This window comes from Muscardinus avellanarius (assembly GCF_963383645.1).
Source record: "Muscardinus avellanarius genome assembly, chromosome: 4".
NCBI lineage: Eukaryota > Metazoa > Chordata > Mammalia > Rodentia > Gliridae > Muscardinus > Muscardinus avellanarius.
The window spans coordinates 108,441,914-108,467,353 of NC_137789.1; the positions used below are offsets into that span (position 1 = coordinate 108,441,914).

The following is a 25,440-nucleotide window of genomic DNA, read 5'->3' on the forward strand; positions in this document are numbered from 1 at the left end:
CATAAGCTTCCTAAACCTCACATCAATCAGGAACTCATTATTTTAGACAAGACTGGCTTCTTTCTCCCAAAACACTGCAGTGAGTCATAAGGTACTCACAGCTCAGGGAAGAACTGACGACAAACCCAACTATTCCACCGATATATACCTTTCAATCTATGTCTACTAGAGCACAGTGGACAGTAAACTAGTGTAGAAAATGCAGCTCATTTTTATTAAATATTAATACCTAAAAATTGTAAGCATAAGAGAATTTATTTATTTATTTATTTATTTATTTATATATTTTGGTGGTACTGGGGATGGAACCCAGGGGCCTTCTACCTCCGGGCGACACTCCCAGACCTATTTTATATTTTATTTGGAAACAGGGTCTCTTAAGCCAGCTGAGGCTGGCTTCGAACCTGCGTGATCCTCCTGTCTCAGCCTCCCAAGTGCGGGGATTACAAGCGTGCGCAACCACACCCGGCTACAAAAGAATTTTTAAACCACCTAGGTGGTACCACAAAACATTTCAGTGTAAAGTTAGAACAAAATAATACTTCTGTCATAGTAAGATTTACTAGAAACTAATATTAATTATCAATTTAGATATCAAAATTATTCTTCTAGCTTTAATTTCTGACTGCTGCCCACCCATCTCTTCTTAGGCCTACTAGTTGTGTCTTTTCAATTTTAAAAATTTTTCAGACAATAGGCCTTAGAGAATAGAACTCTTAGATGAGTTAGATGCTAAATACTCTTTAAATTTGCCAAAAAGCCAGGAAGGTCAGAATTATCCTCCACTTACCCCCCCCCCAAAAAAAAAAACCTGGGTGTGGTGTTAAAAAACCTAAGTCCCAGATATAATTAATACTGACCTAAAATGGATTACTTATTATCTCTAGTTACTTAATAGCTCTCACAAGTGGCTAGAGAGATACTTAATTCTTTTTCTTACTCAACGAATAAAGGTCTGAGCAAATGGCCCAAGTTTTATTCATACCTTTGACCATCAGTTCTACAACTTCATCCATGTATGATTTAGAAACATAGAAGAACCTTGAACCCAGCACTGTAGGGTTAGTCAAAAGCAGAACATCAATACTTTTCAATGTCAGCCATCTGGTGACCAGGTGACGTACCTTTGGCTCTGACCCGCTGGATCCCTCTTCTTCGTGGAGGTTCAGCCTGGGCTTGCCATCAGCAGGACAAGTCCTAGTCATCTTTTTCATACTGACAGGCACACAGGGCTTAGGCTCTTCTATTACAAGCTTGCTTGTTTCTTCCAGAGATTTCTGATATGCTGCTAGTGGTGATGGTGCTTCCTCGGCACGACCAGATGTGTGTATTTTTGGTTTCAGAGTTTCCTTAGTGCTCTGTTTTGCTATATCGTTTTGGGATTCTGGAAAGTAAGATTTTGTCTTTGCTTCTGCTGTGACTTCTGCATGGCTTCCATTAGCTTCAAATTTTCCAGGTTCTCCTTTGAGATATGAGGTAATGGAATCTCTGCACTGGTCAGGGCTGCAAAAGAGAGAATATGCAAATTTACATAGCAACATGTGGTTGTAGAAGCTCTTGAGTTTTAATAACCCTGCTTTTAAAGTTCTTCTGAAGGCATGGAAAATCTGGTGGCTGGATTTATTTATTTATTTTTGCTTTTTTTTTTTTTTATCATGGTCTGGGGATGGAACCCAGAAGCATTCTACCTTCGAGATATACCCCCAGTACTATTTTGAACAGGATCTCACTAAGTAGCTGAGGCCAGCCGCGAATCTGCTATCCTCCTGTCTCAGCCTCCCAAGTACTGAGATTACAAGGGTGTGCCATTATACCCAGCTGGTGGCTGGATTTAAAATATTGAGGGCTATCAATGGTGGTGGGGATATGAGGACGTATGCCTTGGCTCCAGCCAGCCCCCATACACCAAAAGGGCGGACTAGCTTTACTGACATCCTATTTTTTTTTTTTTTTTTTTGGTGGTACTGGGGATTGAACCCAGGAACATCCTGCCTCCAAGCTATACCCTCCCGCCCTTTTTATATATTTTCTGATTTGAAACAGGTTCTTGCTAAGTTGTTGAGAGTCTTGCTAAAATGCTAAAATAAGAGGCTGGTCTGGAACCTGCAGTTTCTGTCTCAGCCTCCCAAGCACTAAGGTTACAGGTGTGCCCCAGCATACTCAGTTTTTTATTTATTTATTTTTATTTGCAGTTCAACAGCTACTTAAATTATACATGTTGAAATTGTTTATGATATATTAACAGTTCCATCCTCACCAATCTATAAGGGAAGGATATTTCAAAATACTATTATACCACTAGTAAAAAAAAAAAAAAAAAAAAAAAAAAAAAAAAAAAAAAAAGCATTCCTTTACAAAGAATGCAATGAATTCCTGAACCTCTAGCAGTGCCACGGACCCCAATTTGAGTTCTCTGTGTGTGTTCAATTATGAATCCAGTCGTCACACTTTTCCAAGCATAGCACTTCTACCTGAACCTCATCCTCTTCTGCTCAGGACCTCACTGGTTATCAGTGCTGGTGCACACTCTCTGCTTCTACTAACTGCAAGGCCTTGTCTCCTTAACTAGTAAACAGTTTTCTTTTCCAAAAATTTCCTTTAAATTGACTTTTATTTTTTTAACTAGTTTCAATATAGACTGATTCTGTAGCTTGTATATTATTACTATCTTTTATTATCTGTAGAAGACAATAAGTTTTTATATGTATAGTTTTTATATGTATAGTATATATAAATGTATGTATGTCTATTTTTTTAAGTCAAAATCTGATTAGCTGAACACTTATTTTAAAAAATACTAATAGCACACTGTATGTGTAAAGACAGACAATCTTGGTATATTGTGAAGATCCTATAACCTAGGATACATACCTTCATAAGACTTCTGTTTGATTTTCCATTCCACAATGCTTATTACCTCAGCTCTCCTAGCTACATGTGCTTAGACCAGAAGTCACTGTCATTTCCCTCATTTTATAGAACAGGACTCAGTATATTTTAAACAAGGGATTTCCGCCAGCTTACCAACAATTATCACCTTTTCCTGTATTTAAACCTATTTCCTGATAAGCAACTATAAATTATATAACTACATTTGAACACAGGCATCAAAGTTATTATTTGTCTTCTTCATAGTAGTTTCTTCGGTAGGCTGGATAGAGAATTTATTGGTGATCTCGGTTTCCAAAAGTCGTTTTATAAACTTCTCTTCGTAAATTTCATAAAGATCTTCTTTGAGAACTTTTATCGAGTAAGAGATTTATCAGCATTATGAAAATATTCCATGTGGTTATGAAATATTATAATTTCTCTTGCATCCAACCTAATGTTATTACTAGTTGCCTTTGAAGCAAAATATATTTTAGCCTAACACATGGGTAAATAAGAATATGGCCTACCTACTAAGAGATTACTATTTTTACTAGTCATATGATATATCCCAGATCTTTTTTATTTTGCCACAAGGTTTTCCGAAGTTGCTAAGGCTGGTGGTGACCTTGAAATCCTCCTGCCTCAGCCTCCTGATTAACGGGGATTACGAATGTGCACCACCACACTTGGCTGTGTTTTGTATAATAAATATATTTATGTTTATAGTTAGAAAATGAATATTTATAAAAGATATAACTATAATTTTTAAACTATTGTAAATGAGAATTAATTGCTGGCTATGAGAAAACATAATACAGATGGCATAGTGTCACACACATGCAATCCCAGTAATTGGAAGGATCGCAGGTGCAAGGCCAGTGTGCGGTAACTTAGTGGGACCATGTTTCACAATAAAAAACAAAATGGGCTGGGGGTGTAGCTCAGTGGTAGAATGCCCCGGGTTCAGTACCACAAAAATAAATAAATAAATATAAAAAATAAATAAAAGGAGACACACACTAATACAAGTAGAAGCTAGAAAAGTGTAGCTTTGTTTTGATACTGGAGCTTGAAGTCAGGACCTCATGCATGCTAGGTAAGTGCTGTACCAATGTGCTATATTCCTAGCCCCAAAAAACATAGTCTTCTAAGAAAAGACTACATGTAAATCTTTAGCATATATGTACATTCTTTTGCTTTTAACTTCAGACTCTCAATGGTTTTGAGAAGTATGTCTAAATTTAAATTTCACTCCCCCCAAGCGTGGTGGCGCACGCTTGTAATCCCCGCGCTTGGGAGGCAGAGACAGGAGGATCACGCAGGTTGAAAGCCAGTCGTGCTGCCTTAAGAGACTCTGTTTCCAAATAAAAATATAAAATAGGTCTGGGAGTGCAGCCCAGAGGTAGAAGGGTTTCCAGGAACCCCAGTACCACCAAAAAAAATTAATTAATTAATTAAAAAAATAAATTTAGCCTTCCTCTCCAAATTAGCATAATGAACCAACCTTCAATGTAGATATTATCCCCAAACTAAACTGGTAATTTAGAAAAAGAATACTGCTAAACAGCATCTATTTAAGGCAGGAAGTAAACTACTGCAGTTCCCTTTTCCTCGTCAGGGTCATACCTGTCATCCAGTCGATCTAGTAACCCACTGGTTATCCTTCGTGCTTGTGCAGGGGACTCTAGGTTTCCGCTTGACGTCTCATTCTGCCAACCTGCAATTGAAGACATTTCCAGTTCTGCTTGCTGAACATGTTTAAGAATAGCCTGTACTCTTTCTTCTGTCATCTCCTCAGACTCTACTCCTTCTTCCAGTTGAATGTCCTCAAACAGAGATCTGAATTTCTCTTCCATCATCTCATCAGGACCAGATTTTCCTCTCTCCTGCTGCTCAGAGCTCATGCCTATGTTCCTAGTCTTAAGATCTTTTGGTACCCCAGCCAAATTTCCGAGGTATTGAGGATACTCACTCAGACACACATCCTCCAACTGGCTCTCATCTACATCCACTGCTTCAGGCATTTCTGTTAAAGGCACTGAATCTTCCATTTTGCTGTCTTCTAAGGAAGTGTCTTCAGCAGTTACAACAGGAGGTCCATCTGCTGAGCGCTCTATGCTGCCCTGGGCAGGCACTAGCCCATCACTCAGTCTACTGGGGGTTCTAAAGGGAGACTCTATGCTAGAGATATCACTAAAGTAATCGTCTTGCTGGAAAGGGGTGGGTGGTGTGTAGTGCAAAGCTGTGGGGGTCTCCAGCTCCACTTGAAGGGAAGGATAACCTATGAAAGACAGTACATTCGGACTGACTGGAATGAATTAGAAGACAACAAAAACACATGGAATGACTCAAATTATACCAGGTATGAAAATGCATGATGAGTTACAGAATCACATGGATCATTTATTGGTTTAGTTAAGAGCAATATAATGATATAAAAAGCCGAGAGCAAACTACAATAAAATAAAATACTAACTTAGAGATCAATTATTTCTATCAATTTGGGTAATGTAAATACAGTTACTTAAATATGTAGACTAGTTGAATTCAATATAAAGCTAGTTGTCGTTACATAAAACACATTTTTTTCAGGGCCAATTTTATTATCTTTCCAATTTTAGCATGCAGAATTTATACTGTGGTAGACTGAATACAGCAAGCCACAAAATACCAATTTTTAAATTCATTACTTATAACTTATTTTAAAATACTATACATAGAGCAATGCAATATTGCCTGACTTTCATTTTTACTTGCTTTATGTGAAATTTACAGAAAAGTGAATTTAATCATTGGTAAGAAATGATCATTAGATTTTAGAGCAGTAGCACTAGTGTCTAAAAGGATGTTAACTGAAAAGATATTTAAAAAGTAGACAGAAGCTGGGCGTGCTGGCGCACGCTTGTAATCCCCACACTTGGGAGGCTGAGACAGGATGACTGAGCAGGTTCGAAGCCAGCCTCAGCTACTTAGTGAGGCTTTCAGAAACTTAGTGAGACCCTGTTTCCAAATAAAATATAAAAAAGGTCTGGGGTTATAGCCCGGAGGTAGAAAGCCTCTGGGTTCCACCCCCAGTACCACCAAAAAAAAAAAAAAGTAGACAGAGCAGAAAAGACTCCACATGAAGTTTCTAGGTATCAAAACGTGACAGAGATGAAAGGTTGGTGAAGTTGGTGATATGGTCCAATCACAATTAGGAATAAAAAAAAAAGATACACACAGGGGTAGAAGGGAAACGGTCTGTCAAGAGCTCACTGAATATGGAAGAATTCACGAAGAGCATGATGCTATGGAACACGGAATTTATTAACCAGCTGCATAAAAATGGAAGAAAGTTGCTAATCCCTTATTTGAAACATTGCTGTATGGACCACAGAAGTGTATTTTTTCCTTATAACAGTCAACAATAGTCTGGTCATGGTGAGGGAAGGAAGTTTTACAAAAGTTCAGCTAAGAGGAGAGACAGGCAGAAGAAAAACAACCATGTGCATTTTCTGAATCAATGTTCTACAAAAATTTCCAAAAATGCATACTGTGTTGGAAGAAATATAACCAGCCACGAGAAATCAATTTTATAATTAATTACCTATAACATTAAAAGTCTAAGGTAAGTATCATGTAGCTATTGCAAATTCAATTTGCTATCAGGAAGCTGATATTTTTCATGGTCACCTACATATCTGAATCTTGTTGAAATATTGCCCAAGATTAGCTAAGGTTTATAATTTCCATAAATGGGAATTATTTCATTCCTGAATTTCCCTAAGAACATTTAAAACAAGAAATGTACAATATTAAGACATAGCAACAAAAAGCCCTGGTAAGCTTATTTTAATGATAGTCTGATTTTAAATATTAGAATTAAATGATGCTTTTGTTATGTTTTGGTGATCTTCCTTTAGAGCTACTTTTCTTAGTTTTTCTTTCCAATAAAGAATATTAGAATTTAAAACTATAATATCAGCCGGGTGTGGTGGTGGACACTTGTAATCTCAGCATTTGGGAGGCTGAGACAGGAGGATCAGTTTGAAGACAACCTCAGCTACTACTTAGTGAGGCCCTTTACAACTCAATAAGACCCTGTTTCAAAATAAAGAATAATAGCTGGGCGTGGTGGTGCACGCTTGTAATCCCAACATTTGGGAGGCTGAGACCGGAGGATCGCGGTTCACGGACAACCTCAGCTACTTAGGCCCTCCACAACTCAGTGAGACCCTGTCTCAAAATAAAAATTAAAAAATAGGGCAGGGGGTATAGCTCAGAGGTCAAATGCCCCTGGGTTCCATCCCCAGATCCGCAAAAAAAAAAAAAAAAAAAAGAATAAAAACTAGGGCTGGGGTATTGCTTGGAGATAGAATGCCCCTGGGTTCCATTCCCATTACTGCAAATAAATAAATAAAACTATAACATCAATAATTCAGAGTTTGCTATAACAATTATAGCAAACTCTTTTGTCCAGTGACAAAAGAGTTGGATTAGAAATATATGGCCACATGTATAAGACAAGGCCTTGAAGAGAGTTTTTTTCTCCCAAGATATTATTGAAGAGAGTTTTTTTCTCCCAAGATATTATGGCATTTATAAGCTTTAAAAAAAACTTTTTTTTTTCAGTACTAAGGTCAGAACCCAGGGGGGTGTTCTACCTCTAAACTAGACATATAGTCCTATTTTATTTTGAAACAGAGTCTCACTAAGATGCTGAGGTTGTCCTCAAACCTGCAACTCTCCTGTCTCAGCCTCCCAAGTACTGGGGTTACAGGTGTGTGCCGCCATGCTTGGCTAAAACAAAACAAAACTACTTTTAATTACTAGTCACTGTGCTTATATTATGTATTTAAGTAGATATGTTTCAAATTTTCTCTTGACTTTAAGGTTAATAAATAAAAACTAAGGACTTGATGTCTGTTCCCATGTAATATTTATAGAATTAGAAGTTAATAACTTATTCTTATCTTTTCCAGTTTAAAAATGGAAAATAATCACCATATTTTTCAAAACTTGTAATTGAGAGAGATATCCCTGGCTCCCCTTCTTGCCTCCATACCATCACCAACATGGCTGCTCAAAATTCATTGTGGGAAATAAATTCCGATTTATGGAGGTGAGAGAGGACGATCTCGGAAGACAGCAAGATACTTATTCCTCTTAATACTTTGGTGAAAAAGTCCCAATTTATATAATGAAGGGAAGATGACGATATTATATAAATTGAGCTATCCAAGTTAAGCATATAATCATATAAATTAAAGTAATACAAATCTGGAAGAGTTATTATTTTGCTATTAGTGACATCTTTGCTCATTGTACTAGAAATTCTGCTGCCTTCTATATGCCGTAGATCAGATAGGGGTTTTCAAAAAACAATGACAGCATACAAAGTTAAAATAATGCTAACTAACTAAAAATCTTTAACACACTAACTTTTCCAGCTTTTGCCTAACTACTTGTTCTTAGCACAGTAATTCACACTTTTACCCTAACAATTGGTACACTATGTGATTACCCTTGACTGCATATCTCCCTTATTTGGTAAAACTTGGCTCACAGTTTGGTTCCACCTACATCTGAATCACTAGATTTTTAAGTTAATATGCAAATTAAAATGACAAAAACAATGCATTTTCTAGGATTGAGACTTTCTCTTATTTGGTCCATAAAATATTAGAAATATCAGCTCTTTCAGATAAGTTGGGCTTTCATTATTTGCACTGTATATTATAACAGAGACATTTACCAGGTTTGCCCTGATAGCAGAGTGCTTATTTGCAGACTCTGGCAGAGAGAAATGCTGTGAAAATGAGAAATTAAGTCAAGCAAATCACAACTCAGTTGGTTTTAAGTGACTGCCTTGTCCGAGTGCACTTTTGAATTTTATCCAGTGGTTAAATAAATATGAACACTAAATTCAATTACCATCAACAGGGTCATGGAAAACATTGTTTTCATCTGCAAAACTTCGGGTGCCTGAAATATTTCCATAATCAAATATTGGTCCTTCTAGCAGAGTCACTATATCTATTCGATTAATTTTTGTCAGGACTGAAGTTAAGGCATCAGCTGAAAAGGAAGAAAAAGAGAAAAAAAAGTTGAAAAGCCAATTAAATTATTTGGTTTGAGTCAGCACAATACCCACACAAAGGACTGACTTTTGCACCCTTGTGGCACCGTACCTGGGCTCCTCTCTCCTCCCTACTCAGGCTCTACAGGCTCACCCCCTCAGGGTGCAGGATGCTGGCTGCTACAGGGAAGCTGGGATCTTGAGAATCACTTGTTAGCAAGTGATGGCAAAAGCATTTATTCCACTTAACAGAGCAGAGTGGGCCGGAAACTAGCTAGACTCCCCTTAGGTAGAGGAGATCTCACACAACTTCAAACAGGTTCTTTCTCCTTTCAGAATGTACAGATAGGTCATGTTCATATTTAGATCTCAGCACTTTAATGAGCTTCTAAGATCAGGCTGACACAGGCAAACCCACAGCATCTTGTTCCACACTGCTGTAGGTTTTAGCATCGGCCATTGTTGCATCCCCTGCCCTTAGTCCAAACCCAACAATACTAGAAAATTCTCCTTTGCCACAGACCCAGCTGAATCTAACTACTTGCTCCCCTAATTTGATTCCTGTCTGTACTTCCTTCCTGTCTGCCTCTGGCCATAGCAGTTAACTTTGGTGTTTCTGATGACTGCCCATGATGTAGAAGCCAGAATTGTTTTTTAATTATTGATGGTCACAGAAAGAACAGACAAAATGCAAAAAACAAAAATTCCTACTACTTCTTTCCAAAAAGCTTTCTAACAGTAGATCTTTAAACTGTAAGTTAGACTAATAAACAAAACTAAACAAGTATAACTTTAAAAGATGTGCTATTGCATTATGATCATTCTGCTTTTATTTTCTATATTATGTAAAATTGACAAAAAACTTAGGATATCTGAATGAACCCCAAAGTAGGAGTATGTAAAGTACAGGATAGATGCAGTTTTCAAAGTTAAAATAATTTTAGCGTACTTGTAGCATTCTTTCCATCTCTGGTAACCCACTTTTTTAATAACATGAAGCTTTGAGAAATTAAAGAATTTGGATTTTCCACACGTATTTGATTGATTTCATCCACTGAAAAATTCAGTTCCCTTGCCAGTTCTGTAAAAAGAAAGAAAGTTACTAAGATTGCATATTCTACTTTTATTGCATACATGTCATAAACGTAATTCAATTGTTACCAAGAAAAAGAAAAGAAAATTTTTTTATAGAAGAGCCCAAGTACAGCCTTGGGTATTAATCTTCATACACTTGATTTCACAAGGAAACTAGTGATTATACTGTATCAGCCTGTGACTTAGCTCCCCTTCGATAATTCCTTATAATCAAATATCCTGTAGAGATCATTTTATAAAGATTCTTGGTATTTATAGAGGATGTTGCCTAATTCCTCTAATTCAAGCAAATCTTCTGCTATATGAACAGACTATATACAGGATAGGTAGGGACATACAGTTTACATGGCTCAAGAGACAGTGCTGGGGTTACCCTAAGCAATCCTTGTGAAGTGAACCTTATTTATTTATTCTGAAGGTTGAATTCAGGGGCATTCTACCCCCTACCTACACTACTGGCCCTTTTTATTATTTTTATTTTTAAACAGGGTCTTGCTGAGTTGTTGACACTGGCCTTGAACCTGCAACCCTTCTGTCTCAGCCTTCCAAGTACTGGTATTATAGGTGGGTGCCACCATGTCTGGCATGAAGTACATCTTTCGCTCACAAAATATTCCAGTTTACAGTGTTTTCAAGTTTCATAAACTCTACTCTGGAGGCAAAATCTCTCCAGGATAGATAATTGTGTATGCTATACAGCCACTTGTATAAAAGATAAAAGGGAGATAAGCTTTTTGTCCACGTATATACTCACACACTCAGTCCTGTAAATAGAGTGTCTTTGGAAAGATGCATATGGTCTGAGTATTAGTGGCTGCCTTGAGAGATGGAAACTTAGGAGACTTTCTTTTCACTCTTTTTTTTGTATCTTAAAAAAATTATCATCGGTGTACTACTTGAAATAATTATAAAAATAAATAGGAAAATATGCTCACTGAATCTTCCCCGAAAAGGGAAGATTTGGCAAGATGAATTTGGCAAGATCCTAGTACTTGGGAGACTGAGAGGAGAATTGCAGGTTCCATGTCAATTTCTTCAACTCAGTGAAGAAATAAAATAGGGCTGGGGGTCTAGCTCAGAGGTGGAAGTCCTTGGGTTCAATCCTTAGTACCAAAGGGGAAGAAATTCTTTAATTTTTAACCAGGTAAGTTACATCTTGAAATTTATTTTGACAGTGTATAAGAGTTGTGTAGAGTAATTGGTACATGACTGTATACCAGACTTGAGCTACTGAAAAATCAAACAATCCATATGTTGAACAAAAGGAGAAAAGATAACTAATGTAAGACAGAGCTTGCAAATTGTTGTGATCATGGCCTACAGTTGGAAACACATGTATATAATGGTGTTTATATAAACAAAACCATATCTCTATGAAGCAAAATTTAGATTTAGTTCATGTAATATATAGGTACTTTCTCTTAAATCCCATTTAAAAACATAACAAAACAGCATAAATTGGTTTCATGATGTGTGAGTGCATTGTGCCCTACATCTAGAAAAACACCTTAAGGTACATTTATAGGATATACTATTTATCCATTAAAACCAAGATCAGAAAATATATGATTTTGTAGAAAACTATAAAATTTGTAACATAATAAAAAAGTAGAGCCTAGCATGGAGGCACACACTTGTAATCCCAGTACTTCGAAGGCTGAGATAGGAGGATCGCAGGTTCCCGGCCAGCCTCAGCTACTTAATGAGGCCCTCCACAACTTAGTGAGACCCTGATTAAAAATTAAAAATAGTGCTGGAGGTGTAGCTCGGAGACAGAATACCCCTGGGTTCAATCCCCAGTACCAAAAAAAGAGAAAGAGACAAATAAAAAAGTAAATTACAAAAACAAAGTACATTAAAATGTTAATGTATAGCTTCAAGGGTCAGATTCAAATTTGGTTTTCTTAAATGTTTTAATTTTCCTAAAAATCTTCATTGAGCATAAAGCAATACTAATTAGGGAATTTAGTGAATAGATGTTTAAGTTCTTCATCTTTTTGTGTTTTAAGTAATAATATTCCTAATGCCCAACAAGCCCTCAGAACCAAACTCTTGTTTGGAGACTTAATGAAGAACTACAACACTAAGAAATTCAGTTTAATGGTTTTATGTCTGGCTCTTATGCCGCCACATCTTCTCCAAAAATGTATGCTGGTAAACTAAGGACTGTATTGGTTTAAGGAAAATCTAAGAGTTATAGGCACTTACTACCATAAAACCAATATTTGTTTCAGCACATTTTCAGATTAGTGTCCAATGTTAAGTATAAATATAAATTTGATGATACTTGTTAGCAAATATTTATACCTAACAAATTGCTCTTAATTCTCAACCACCTGCAAAGGATCATTCAGACCACCTGTCTTTTCAGAGCTCCTCTGGGCTCATGGTCATCAGCAGCACATCTCAGAGCAAGGCCTGGGTGGCTGGAGAGAAGAGGGCTTGAGGTGTGCCGGTGGATAGGCTTGGGGGTCAGGAGGACTGAGTTAGATGAACTTGTTTCCCATGTGTGTGTGTGTGTGTGTGTGTGTGTGTGTGTGTGTGTGTGTGTTACTAAGGATTGAATCCAGGGGCATTCAACTTTGAGCTACAACCCTAGCCCTTTTTATTTTGAAATAGGGTCTTGCAAAGTTGTAGAGGTTGACCTCGAACTTACAAAACTCCCATCTCAGTTTCTGAAGTATCGGGATTACAGGTGTGTGCCATGGTGCCCAGCTATAATCTCCCTTTTTATTAATGAATAATTTTATTGGACTTTAGTTGCTGATGGCAAGTGAGGTAACTTTACAATGACAATAGTTAACATTTATTATTTTAGCTATGATGTCTTTTGGTGGTACATTAAAAATACCATCAACTTATGAAACTTAAAATTACTCAGATTCAGATGAGGCAGGATTTTAGGGGTCCTGTTAAGATAAAAACTACATAACAGAATGACCAGAACCTCATCTTTGTCTTTACTGAGCAAAATGAGTTCAGATACTCCTTTTTAACACACTGATTATAAACGGTTTCACAGAACTCAATTGCTTTTGTGAATTGAGTTTATTTACTTATATCCTATTTTAAAATTTTTTAAATTCAGAATTTAGACTGTCATTCCTCTGTTTATATAGATAATACAGATAATTCCCATTTTCTACTGTCAAAGTGATACATAAAAGTGAATCCACTTAAGGAAAGCATCAGGTAAATAAACATGTAGATTTTATGTGTATATCATAAAAATTGTACGCCAGAGCTGGAGGTGGTGGCGCATGTTTGTAATCTCAGCATTTGAGAGGCTGAGACAGGAGAATCATGGTTCATGGACAACCTCTGCTACTACTTAGTGAGCCCCTTTGTAACTCAGTGAGATCCTGTTTCAAAATGAAGAATAAAAAATAGGGCTGGGGATTTAGCTCAGAGGTATAATACCTCTGAGTTTCATCCCTAGTACTGCCAAAAAAAAAAAAAAAAAAGGAAAAAAAGACCGTAGGCCAGGCATGATGGTGAATGCTTGTAATCCCAGTACTTGGGAGGCTGAAATAGCAGGATTGCAGGTTTGTGGCCAGCCTCAGCTACTTAGTGAGACCCTCTGCAATTTAGTGAGAGCACATTTCAAAATAAAGAATAAAAAATATGGCTGAGAGTATAGCTCAGAGATAGAACGCCCTTGGGTTCAATCCCTAGTATCTCAAAAATAATAATAATAAATAAAAATTATGAGGATGAGCCAAGTTTGATGGCACACACCTGTAATCCAGCTGTTAGGGAGGCTGAGGCAGGAGTATCATAAATTTGGGTAACAGTAATACTCTGTCTCAGAAAAAAAAAAGAAAAAAAAGAGCTGGGCATGGTGGTGCACGCTTGTAATCCCAGTACTTGGGAGGCTGAGACAGGAGGATGGTGCAGGTTTGAAGCCAGCCTCAGCTACTTAGTGAGGTTCTTAGCAACTTAGTGAGACCCTGCTTCCAAATAAAAAAAATATAAAATAGGTCTGGGAGTGTATCCTGGAGGTAGAAAGCCCCTGGGTTGCATCCCCAGTAACACACACACACACACACACACACACACACACACACACACACACACACAGAGTATAGGTTAGTGGTAGAATGCTTGCCTTGGGTTTAAAAAAAAATGACTCATGAACTTATGAATGACCACAATTTGTGAATTCTAGGTAGGCATGGGTTGGTTGAACTATTGTCTAAGGTAACTGTTAAAGATTTTGAGTTATTGAAAATTTCGGCTTTTAGCTATGTCTTCCTTTATGCCCCCAAATAAAGTTGCTACCAGATAAAATATTACTCGATTACAACAAATTGTGAAAAAAAGACTTAACTTGTGAAAAAAGACTTAAGTTTAAAGTAAAATGAGCTGGGCGTGGTGACACACGCTGTAATCCCTGCACTTGGGAGGTGGAGACAGGAAGATAATGTAGGTTCAAAGCCAGCCTTGCTGGCTTAAGAAACCCTGTTCTAAATAAAATATAAAAAGTAGGTCTAGGAGTGTAGCCCGGAGGTAGAAGGGTTTCATCCCCAGTACCACCAAAAATATAAACAAATAAAATGAGATTTACGTTTCCATTCCTCATCATATATATACAGAAAAAACACTTTGACAAGTACAAGGTACTATCATTAATTATCTCTGATGGATCAAACTATGGATGACTAAGTTTTTACTAGTTGTTTTATTCTTTTGTTTGTGTGGGTATGTGGTACTAGGGACTGAACACAGGGCCATTCAATCTCTGATCTACATCCCCAGCCCTATTTTTTGTTTTTTTATTTTGAAACAGGTTCTCACTAAAGTTGCTGAGGCTGGTCTTGAACCTGTGATCCTCCTATCTCGGCTTCCTGAGTACTGGGATTGGAGGCATGGGCTACTACCCCTAGATGTTTTATTGTTTGAGTAAATGTGCAACAAGCTGCATGTGAGTAAGACAGAGAAATTAAGAAGCTGTTGCTTGTTCACTCAGGAGTGTAAACACTTACCTGTCCAACTAAGTCCCAGGTGATCGGCTACTATTGCCATCCTGATATCTGTCCGTTCACATGGACTCTGTGGACCTACGATTTACAATTTCTTAATTAAAATAATCATCAAGAAAGATACGACACTGGAAAATTGCTTTTAGTAGCAGTCAGATTTTACAGAGAGACTAACGCTAACACTGTACACTCAGATGTGTCCTAGTCACCTACATGAACACTGATTTCACTTGTTTTTTCACCTGCATCAGGCCAAGTGTTAGACTACATGGATGCTCAATGTAATGGGATTGAACATGCTGACAAGCTAGCTACTTCACGACAGAGGATCGTGTCGGTGAAAACGCCATGGTGGGCTTTCAACGTCTGTGCTTTTAACTTTGACAGGATCAAATCCTTAAGCACATTTAAAGAAAAAAAAAAAAAGAGTTGTTCATCTTGAACGACACCAGTATCTTCAGCATGCTTCCCTAGCTGGCTACGGTGTGGTTGGATTAAAAGGAAGGAGAGTAGAGAAGACAGCACACACAGATGACAATGACAGAATGAGAAACTACGGTTAAGTCACTCCACAGGCAATCACGACAGTTCATGCACTAGGGTCTACGAGTTGGAAAGTGTTTACAAACTATGCTGGTTCTCCAGGTTGTGAGCAGAGAGTGCTCGAGAAACCTGACTGCCTTCGTTCTCACCAGTCCTCCTACTGCTCCTTCTCTCACTGCCGGCCTTTTCCCTCTTTGATTTTAAAGGCGCTGCCTCTGTTTTCTTATCTCTAGCGGGCTTCGTGGCTACTGAAGGCTGGCCACCCCGGGAAGTCTCGGACAACGACGTGTTTCTCGAGGTACTTTCTTCCTCATCGGACAACTCCGACTGCATCTTTTTGTCTTCTTCAGAGAGGCGGTCCACAAGCTTTAAGGTCTCACCACTAATTCCCTTAAAATATTCAATGGAATGTTTACACACTTCCTTAAGCTGACTTCTCCTAACTTTCACTGTGGTGGGAGTGGTGGTGGTGGAGGTGGTGGGAGTGGTGGTGGCGGTGGTGACGCAGGTAGATCTTACCTTTACTGGCAACTTGGATGGAAGCTGTTTGGCCTGGCCTCGCTCTGGCTGCCCTTGCTTTTGTGTGACGCATGCTTTTCTAACTGAGACTGGGTTCTCCCTGTGTGTATTTTTTACTGGGATTCTGGACTTCACATCTACACATGAAGAAGAGGTGGTCAGGGCTTTGGTTTTCTCGCATGGACTAACCTGCTTCGTCTTACTTGCTTTAATGTTGGGCGTATGGGTTGGTGGGAAGATATCTTTTGGTGAAGTGGCCTTTATGGGAAGTTTGGATTTTCGCCTAATCCCTACGGGTTCCTTTGTCCTTGGCTGCTCTCCAAGAACTTTATGCTTATCTCTGGCACAGTGTCCTTGTAGTACCCCTGTCTTTTTTCCTGACGAGCCTTTCAATGGATTAGCTTTCTCTGTGGTACAAGTGGGTGCAGAATGTTCTGTCAGGACTATGTTACTTGTAATGTGATCTGTCTGCATAGTGGAAGGATCCAAATTGTTGTTGTTGTTAAAGTTATCTTTTTGGAAATCATGTTTCTCTTGGGGCCTAGTGCCCATCTGGCTACCGGCTGTGTTTGAGACCACTGTTAGGGTTTCATTTTCTAATCCCTGAAAACTGGTGGTCACAGCGTCTATCTTATCTGTCACTTCTCCAGGACCTTCTTTCTTCATGGTCATGGTGGATGCTGAAATTCCCATTTTTATAGGCGTGCGCAACTTGGGGTCAACTTTGGAGGTGTTAGTGGCTGCTGCAGATTTCTCCAGGGAGCCACTACCGGATGTGCCTTCCTGACAGTCTCCGCTGGTCGGGATGCTGGGGTTAGGTTCGACTGCAGGTGCCTCTACACTTCTCTCTAGATTGGTCTCTACAGGGGTGTCCCCTGACTGTGGCTGTGGGGTGGCAGTGACCATACTGTTATCCCCGTCCCCCTGGTCCCCTGCCTTCCCTTCAGAAGTATGCTCACCAATCTGGAAAAATTGGAGCCTCTCTTCAACAAAATCCCTCTTGCTCATGTCAATTGCACCACTGCGAGTCATCTCAAACATTTTTCCTTCATGAAATGGGAAGGGGTTAGGCTCACTAGTTGGGGTACTTTCATCGGTTGGCGTTCGGGCTGGCGTGGTGTCGGGGGTGGTCGCTGGAGAGCGGTCCTCCACCGCCAGACCAAAGGGCTTAGTTTCATCTTCCCGTGATTTACCATCAAACACTTCATCATCCCCTCGGTTATTAGACCAAGGATCAAAGTCTAGGCCTTTGGTAGCTACCGTTTTAAAAGGAGTGGCAAACTCTTCGTCTACTTTGTAACTGAAATACGTGTCGGGAAACACTGATCTGTCCGGGTGTCTGCCTTCTAGCGTGAAAAACTGGGCCCCTGACTTCTGATCAGTCTTATCAGGAGTCCTTTCAGATGAAGAACTTTTAGAAGATGGCTTATCTTCATCTGGTCCCACCTTCCCCTCCTCCTCAATAACTTCCAGTTTACTTTGGCTGAAAGAGCGGTCAGCTGGCTTGAGAATACCCTCCATGTTCCAGACATCCTTCTTGATTTCCATGGTTTGACTGGGGAGCTTAGAGTCACTCTCTGTCAGACCATCATCTTCATCTTGCAGGTCGTAGCCATCCAGGGAGTCGATCTCTGTGGCGTCTGTGTCATGAGAAAACTCTGCGGTGGTGGCGATGGAACACTCCGTGACCGACTGGTCATTGTTCCCATTCTGGGCAGTTTCATTCTGAGGCGAGTCCAAGCCAAATTCACCGTCTCTTCCAGATCCGTTATTTTCCACTTCTTTCTGGTTGGAAGCCTTTTCTGCAGACGCCTTGGGTTTCGTTGAATCTTTGTGTTCCTCGTCGACTTCCTTCAACTTGAAGGTGTACTTTTTGACTGGGACCGGCTGGTAGATGGACTCATCATCGCTGGAATCACTGGCATCAGCCCCGGCAGGAACTGGCGAAGGTGGTTGAACTCTGATGACTGGTTCAGCCAGCTGGTACTTGTCCTGCTCGTCCTGCAGGCTAACTTCGATCATGTCAACCTCCCTCTCAGGGAGGTAATGATGCTTCTTCTCTGACTCCAGCTGGTCCGCATCCAAGGGTGGTGGAGGGGGAAATTCAATATAGGCCACTCTGTTGCTCTTGGGCCTTGGCACAGAGTCCTTGCTCACGTCACTAGGCTTTTCACGCTCGACGGTGGCTTCCTCCACGGTCGTTGGCTTCAGGGAGGTTGACCTGGCCTGCTCCTCCTCCTCTGATTCCTCTGAAACCTCGGGGATTGGGCTGGGTTTGCCTGGTATATAAGCTATGAGTGAGTCTGGGGTCTTAGACGTAAACTCATAACTCACTTCCTCTGAACTGGGGGTTTCTGGGGTTAAAGGGCTCTTCCCAGAGCTGTCTAGGAAGGACACTTGCTCTAAAGTATCATCTTCTGGACTACCTTGGGGAGAAGGAGGCTGCTTTTGTTGTCTAGTTGTATAAAAGGTTCCCCTGGTTTCTTGGACTGTCTTACACTCCTGACTTATGATTTTTTTGACGCCTCCTTGCTGTATCTCCTTTTCGTATTGTTTACCCACTTGTACAAAGCTGACATAAACAGGAAGGGTTTTGATCTCTTTCCCCCCCTCTGTCTGGGCCAGTGGTGCAAGTTTTCCCAAAACATCAATGGGACTGTGGTCGAACACATCACTAGAGGGAGAGTCCTTTCCTGGGCTAAACTCTAAAGAATCAGGAGACTTGGTGGGGGAAGTCTCGGTTTCATCAAGAGGTGGGCATAAGCCTACGTAACTCTGATGTTTGGAAACTTTGCTGATTTCTGAATAGGTAACTTTTTCATCTTCTAGAGAATTAAAGTGCTGTGTCTCAACTGTCTCTTTACTCGGAGTTGACTGGGGCAATTTTTGTGATAGTTCATGTTTAGGAAATGTCGACTGCTCACAAAACCCATCAGGAATACTAGAAGACAGTGCCCTCCTCTCCTCGGCCACTCTGACTGGGATGTGTGACACTGCCGAGCTGTCACTTCTCCTGGGAGGCTGGTCAAGAGCTCCACCTGGACGGTCCCCTTCTTTAACAACATACTCCCTGTATAAAACCTTTTTGGAGGGTGATTTTACAGTCATTTCTTTAACTTCTGAGAGAGAGCCATTTGTTAACACTTTGTGCTCTCTCTCAGTCACAGACAGGAATTCGTGTTTTGGATCAACACTTTTACTCTCAGGGTGACCAATGTGATTCTCTCTCACATCATGAACAAGCACATGTGAAAGTTTTTCTTTCTGTGACTTATTGTTAGTGGCTCCAGAACTTTCCCACGTTCTAAAGACCTTTTTGTCCCACGGTCCCTTGGTTGCTAACTCTGAGGTGACATGGCATGCCGAGTCTTTGGACTGTTGCTCAGAGAAATAGTCAGGCCCTGCTTTACTCGGCATTTCAGTTCTCTGTTTTTTCACGTCATCAGAGACGGAATCGTTTACAACGATCTCGTTGCTTTGGGCACGCTCGTCTTTAGCTTTTAATACCATAAAATCTCTTTGCACAGACACGCTTTCCTCTGAGGGGTCTACGGCCTTCGGCTGTTTTTCTCTAGTAACAACTGGGTAGACGGGGAGCTTGCTCTCCTGTATTTTTTTAACGGGGATTCTGGATTGGCCGTCTGGCCTTTTGTCCTCTTGAGATGCATCTTTGCTTTTCGCGTGGGCGCCTTGTTCAAATTTTAATCTAATGGAACTGAGTTTGGACTGTTTGAGTTGGAATCCAGACTGGGGCCCATCTGGTGCTCTGCTCTGTGAAACGCCTCCCTGGGCCTCCACGGAGGACTTGCCATCCTCGCTCTGCTGGGAGAGGACCCTCTTCTCCGGGCTGCTGGGCAGACTGGACGCCCTCCGCTCCTCTGCCCTGGGGAGGCCTTGCCCTTCAGGGCCATGCTGCCTCGCCTTAACCCACTCATCGTTGGACACCAACAGTTCCGTCAGTACTTTCTCAGGGCTGCTACTGCTGGAGCTCTGAGAGGAGTACTCTTTGCCGTTTTTGGGCCGTGGCTTTTTCTCTGGGGACTGCAGTTCATCGTTCAGCTTCTCGGTTTTGTCACGAAAAAACTGTGACACTTCAGTCAGTTTCTCTTCAGCCTCCTTCACGGTCCTGTCCACCCTATCTTCATATATCAACTTCTCTCTACCTCTCTCTAATCTGTCCTCAGTAAAGCGCATCCACATGGCATGTTTTGGACTACTAACATCGCCAGAATAGTGCAACACTGTCACTTTATCAAAATGCTCATCTTTAGACACTTTCCCTACACCATTTTCGGACATATCTTTATAGATTTTGGAGAGGATTTCTTTTTTGGGGGCAGTAGCTACTTTTTCTCTGGGCCGCTTATCAGACCCCTGTAACTCTGAGCTAGGGGGTCCTGCATGATCTGTAACTGATTCCTCGGTATCAGAATGAGACACATCTAGCTTCTCTGACAGAAGCATTTTCTCAGCAAACCTGTAAGACTCCCCTCTTAGCTCTGACAACTCATCATCATGGTATTCTATGGAGTGTTGACTCAAAAGTTTCAATGTTTTATAAGAGTCATCGGATAGGAGTTGCGCAGAACTAGGGCGGCTATCTTCTTCCTGAGACACAGGAGTGTTCACTCTGGAAGACTCCAGATAAGAAGGTAAAGACTCTTCTGCCGTAAGTTCTTCTTCTTCTTGCTGACCCTGTTCCTCTGGGCAAGGAAAAGCATCGGGTTTTTCTGGCAGAAAATCTTTTAGGTTAATATCTCCCCGGGATAAGTCTTTCTGATACACATACATTTCCTTTTCTGGATGCTTTTTGGTTTCTCTAATAATGACTTCAGTGGGTTCAGCTTGGTTACCTTTTTCGATGTGGACTTCTATTATACGCTCCAGTTTGGGTTTCATTTGGTTGTCCTTCTCTGCGTGCTGGGCTGAGGTTTCAGCAGCAGACTTGTGAACGTCTGGGGACACTGCCGACTTATGTTCAAACAGACCTGCCAGTTCTTTGGAAGGGTCCCGGCCGGACTGAAAGGCCTTCATGATGTCATGGACTGACATGGTTTCTTCGATTCTTTCTGAGGCACCTTCGCTGCCTGGTGGGGAATGATAAACCATTCTGGTGGTTGTGGTTATGTGAGTCTCTTCTTTCACACGCATACCTTTGCCCAAAACCCGACTGTGCTCATCGTCCTCACTACTGGCTTTCATTTGAAATGCTTTAACTTTTTCTTTAATACTAGAAGTGGTGGTGGGCTTTGGTTCCAATTCCATAAATGTAGGTGAAGGTTTCGGGGCTGCGGGCTCCTCTGGTTGGGACTGGGGAATGTCCCCAGCTGAGGGTTCGTAGCTCCTAATAACGTGAACTACTTCAGTTCTCGTTTCTGTAATGACGGGAGGGATGGGGACTTCGTGGAAAAGTGGTTTGGGGCCCGTGCTCTCGGCACTCTGCGGGGCTGAGGGGGTTTTTTCACTTCTGGTTTCAAAGCCACTGTCAGACAAGGGACTTTTATCCTGGTCGTGTTGAGAAAAGTCATCTGGGGACTCCAAAATAGTATCTGTACCAAAAAAGGAGTCGGCCATCTTACACAAGTCCTTCTCTGAGGTGGATGGCCTCATGGAGGCTGGTGGCATTTTGAGTTTGTGCTCCTGCAAAGCGATTGCGGGCTTTAAAATTCTTTTCTGTCTCTCCTCGCCGTCCTTCTTCGCATCCTCAAACTTGTACTTGAAGTTGGTCAGGGAACCGCTCCCGATATCGTTCGTTAAGTAATCAATCACTTTGGTCAAGTTATAATCCTTCTCCGAGGCAGCCCTGGCTTTCACTTGTACCCTCTCCGGCAGAGATGGAGGATGGCTGGCAGCGGCTTGCTGTCTCGCTTCTCTTATTTCTTCAGAACTAAATTCGATCCAGTCGTCTTCAGGCGAGCGTCCTTGGTCGCTCTTCGGTGACTTGGGCGGTCCTTTGCTATCTACGCACACATCCTTTTTGAGGATTTCGCTGACTTTCACTAAGTCTTCTTTCACCTTCTCAACAATTTTGAAGGGCTCTTCATCATCAATTCTCCCCTCTTTGGGGAGATCAGGTTGGAATGGCTTCTCCTCCGGCACATCTGTCTGCAGTATCGCGGTCATCCGCATCAGGTCCTCCTTCATTTCCGCCACGTCTTTTAAGATCTCCTGACTGGAAGATAAAGAAGATGGAGTTGACAGCTTAAGGGCAGAAGGTGTGAGGAGCAAAGATGACTTTACTGGAGAGGAAGTTCGAGTGAAATGGGGCTGAGGACGTGTTTCCGTAGTCAATGTTTTAACGGGGGACAGCAAGGCTGCTGCCGATTTTGTAAGTGCACTAGAGTCTGGAAGTTTCTTTAATGCTGGTTCTGGCAAAACATTGACTACAGAGTAGACTGGCACTGTTATTATTGATGAAGTTACAGATGAGGTAGTTGCAGCTATTGACGACCCAAGGGAAGTGTAGAGCACACTTGGGGAAGGCGTTCTGAGAGACTGGAAAGCAGACGGTGCCGCAGAAACGTATGACCTGAGAGGGGAAAATGGGGTCGCTGCCGTAGTGGAAAACGCTTTCTCAACTGCGTCCGTGGCCGCGTTCACCACAGTGCTCACAGAGTTTGTAGCTGTAGATATTTTGTCCTGTAAGGTGGCAGTGGCTTTGCATCCATTAATTAAAGTCGAAGATGAAGGATATTTCAGAGGAGAAATAGATCCATTGACTAACGCTACCTCTGCATGTCCAGACATCTGTTTCAAGGGCGACGAGAGAGCTGATGTCATCGTTGCTTTAGCTGACGAAATGACGTCAACCGCTGATTTCGCTGGAGACACCACTGACTTTAAAGGTGAAGATATTAGCGGGGCTGCCGATGTAATAATTGACTTAAATGGCAAACTCGAGGAATACATATTAATGTTTGACTTGGGGGAAGCAGGGGGCGTCATAGTAATTGATGACCTCTCCAAAAGAGACCCTGCTGTAGTCACGGGAGAGCTTCGAGAGGAAAATGTTGAATTGGATGCCAGCCCTTTTAAGGGCACAGCCTCCGTCATGGTGGGGGCTCTACACAGGGTACCAGAGGCAACTTGGATATTGTATGGAGATTGTGACACCACTGTTTTTATTGGCGAAGAAATTGTCCGAAAAGATCTAATTGGAGATGCCACGTCGCTAATGGATTTAACTGACGATGTAGTTGACGCGCCTAGTGTGGATTTGATTGGAGAAGGAGTCGAAACCGACCATATTGATTTTAGTGGAGAGGCTGATGGCGTATTAGAGGAAGAACTTGACAAGGAAGTAAAGCCTGACTTGGTTGGCCCGGGCACTGTGACCGGAGCTGTTGTCCAGGACTGGTATGGTCTTGTAGAAAAGAATGGCTTGTATGAGTAAGTGGTGGGGAGGGATCTTGTTGCTCCTGCACTCCGTTCAACTGTTTCTTAAATTTTAAAATGAAATCAAACACAAAAATCAACAAAAATGGTTGAGAAACAGAGAGACCAGAGAAAAAAATTGGTCAGTAAACTTTGAAATATTACAAAAGCAAGTACAATTGTTTGCATGATTTAGAATGGAAGAAGCAAAAAGAACAATTAAGTAAAAGAAGAAAAATAAATTTCTACAGACAGAACTGATCCAAAGTTATAAGAGAAGGACAACGAAATAAGTAAATTAAAAAAAAAACAGAGCAATGTGAAATGAAAGACGGAAAAAGCACATTGCAACCAAAGAGGCCAACAATGAAAAACAGAAAACACGAGGAAAGAATTAATGATGAGAAAAATAACCACAATGGAAAATGGCTCCCTTACTTCCTATTGACTTTCTTATGTGCTGGTTTTGAAATTATCAGTAGCCGTTCTGTTTTGCCTGTATAAAGGTATGTTTGTTTTGTGCAACCATATGACTCTTCATTTTAATAATTTCAAAGTTTCCCTCTCTTCTAGAGCCTTTCCATAATACAGATTGCACCTACTTAGAACCATTTCGATATGTGAATCTATACGTTAAATATCTAAAATTCTTTTTTATAAAAACCACTCAAGCCTATTTCATGCAGAATCCAAAATAACTATTAAGAGACAGGCAACTGATGTGCGAACTGTGAAGGCACTGGATTTTAAATCTGTATCTTCCATGCACAATTCGGTTACGCTTCACACCCATAAAAAGCCAATAAGAGCAAGAAATTTTCTGAGTCAGAATTTTAAACAAAATAACAATGAAAAAAGAAAGAAAAGGAATGTTTGCATTTATCATTTTCATGCAGTATATTCCTTTTGATGAGGGGAAAATAAAAATGTATTATGAGATGATCTTAAAATGCATGTATACACATACACACAAAATAAAAAAATCAGAAAATATGATTCATGGTTACCATAAGCAAGCGAAGCAACTGAAAACATTTTATCATGCGCAATATATCATGGCAAACAAGCCAATGAAGTAATACAATTTGTATGCTATATTATGCACAAAATATAACCTTTAATATATTTTCATAAGAGCATTGAGAAAGAAGAGTACACTTTTTCCATGAGAGGTGAAGTCTTGGTACCTTTTGAGATTTTAGGAAAAATACTTAGTAGTCTTTGTTATGAATAAAAGCGCATAGTTTATAAAAAATTTCATCTATTATACTTTAATTCTCAAAAGGTATCATGGGAAAATATAAAAAGCACAGTCATTTTTAATACCCCATATTTAAGTAACTTTGGTGGGATATGGTATATAGGTGTGTACAAAAATATATATAGAGATATATTTATCAATTACAGAGGTATAAATTGTGGTACCTTCCCAGAGTATTCATGGGACTTATGGTGCTGGAACAGCCATAAGTTAGACCTATCACTAGGAAAGATGGATGGAATATCAGCATTCTTATCTCAGTGGGGTAAGAAACACACAAATGAGGTAAGCACACTGGCTGGCGACAGCAAACACACAATTAGACCTCTCTACTTCTACAACTCAAACAAACCCAGCTGGTCACAGAGATTTGGAATGCCTGCCAACGACTAATGTTCTACATCAAAGTTGAATGCGGTGTCACTCCAAGAAAGCAATGCTTCAGAATAATAGTGAAACTTGAAGAGGAAATAGGATTCTGCTTCGTCTTTTATGTTCTTCTTCATGCTGTGTCACTGCTACAATCCAGGCCTTGGATTAGCAGCTACTCCCACAAGGGTGAAGATATTCATTCCTAGTGTACATTTAAAGTCAGATATTCAGAACATACCCTTTTCTAAGCTTAGACATTATTCTAAAGAAAGTGGAAGAAATAAGGAAAACCTCACACAGTCATCACCCCTCTTAGCCATAATTCCCCACATTATACTGCTTAGCTCTTTTAGGAAATGCCATAT

The 25,440-nt window shown here is 40.5% G+C and overlaps 1 protein-coding gene across 1 annotated transcript in view; it reads right to left on the reverse strand.

Annotated features, from left to right (window-relative positions):
• The window catches only part of ANK3 (ankyrin 3), a gene marked incomplete at both ends in the record, with an annotated part of 351,101 nt that overhangs the window by 10,820 nt on the left and 314,841 nt on the right, over window positions 1–25,440 (reverse strand). Inside the window, 6 exons of the mRNA XM_080694807.1 lie at window positions 1,125–1,503; window positions 4,498–4,588; window positions 8,785–8,928; window positions 9,879–10,010; window positions 15,010–15,084; window positions 15,699–23,501. Coding sequence (XP_080550933.1) covers window positions 1,125–1,503; window positions 4,498–4,588; window positions 8,785–8,928; window positions 9,879–10,010; window positions 15,010–15,084; window positions 15,699–23,501 — 8,624 coding nt within the window. The remainder of the gene's footprint in view (window positions 1–1,124; window positions 1,504–4,497; window positions 4,589–8,784; window positions 8,929–9,878; window positions 10,011–15,009; window positions 15,085–15,698; window positions 23,502–25,440) is intronic.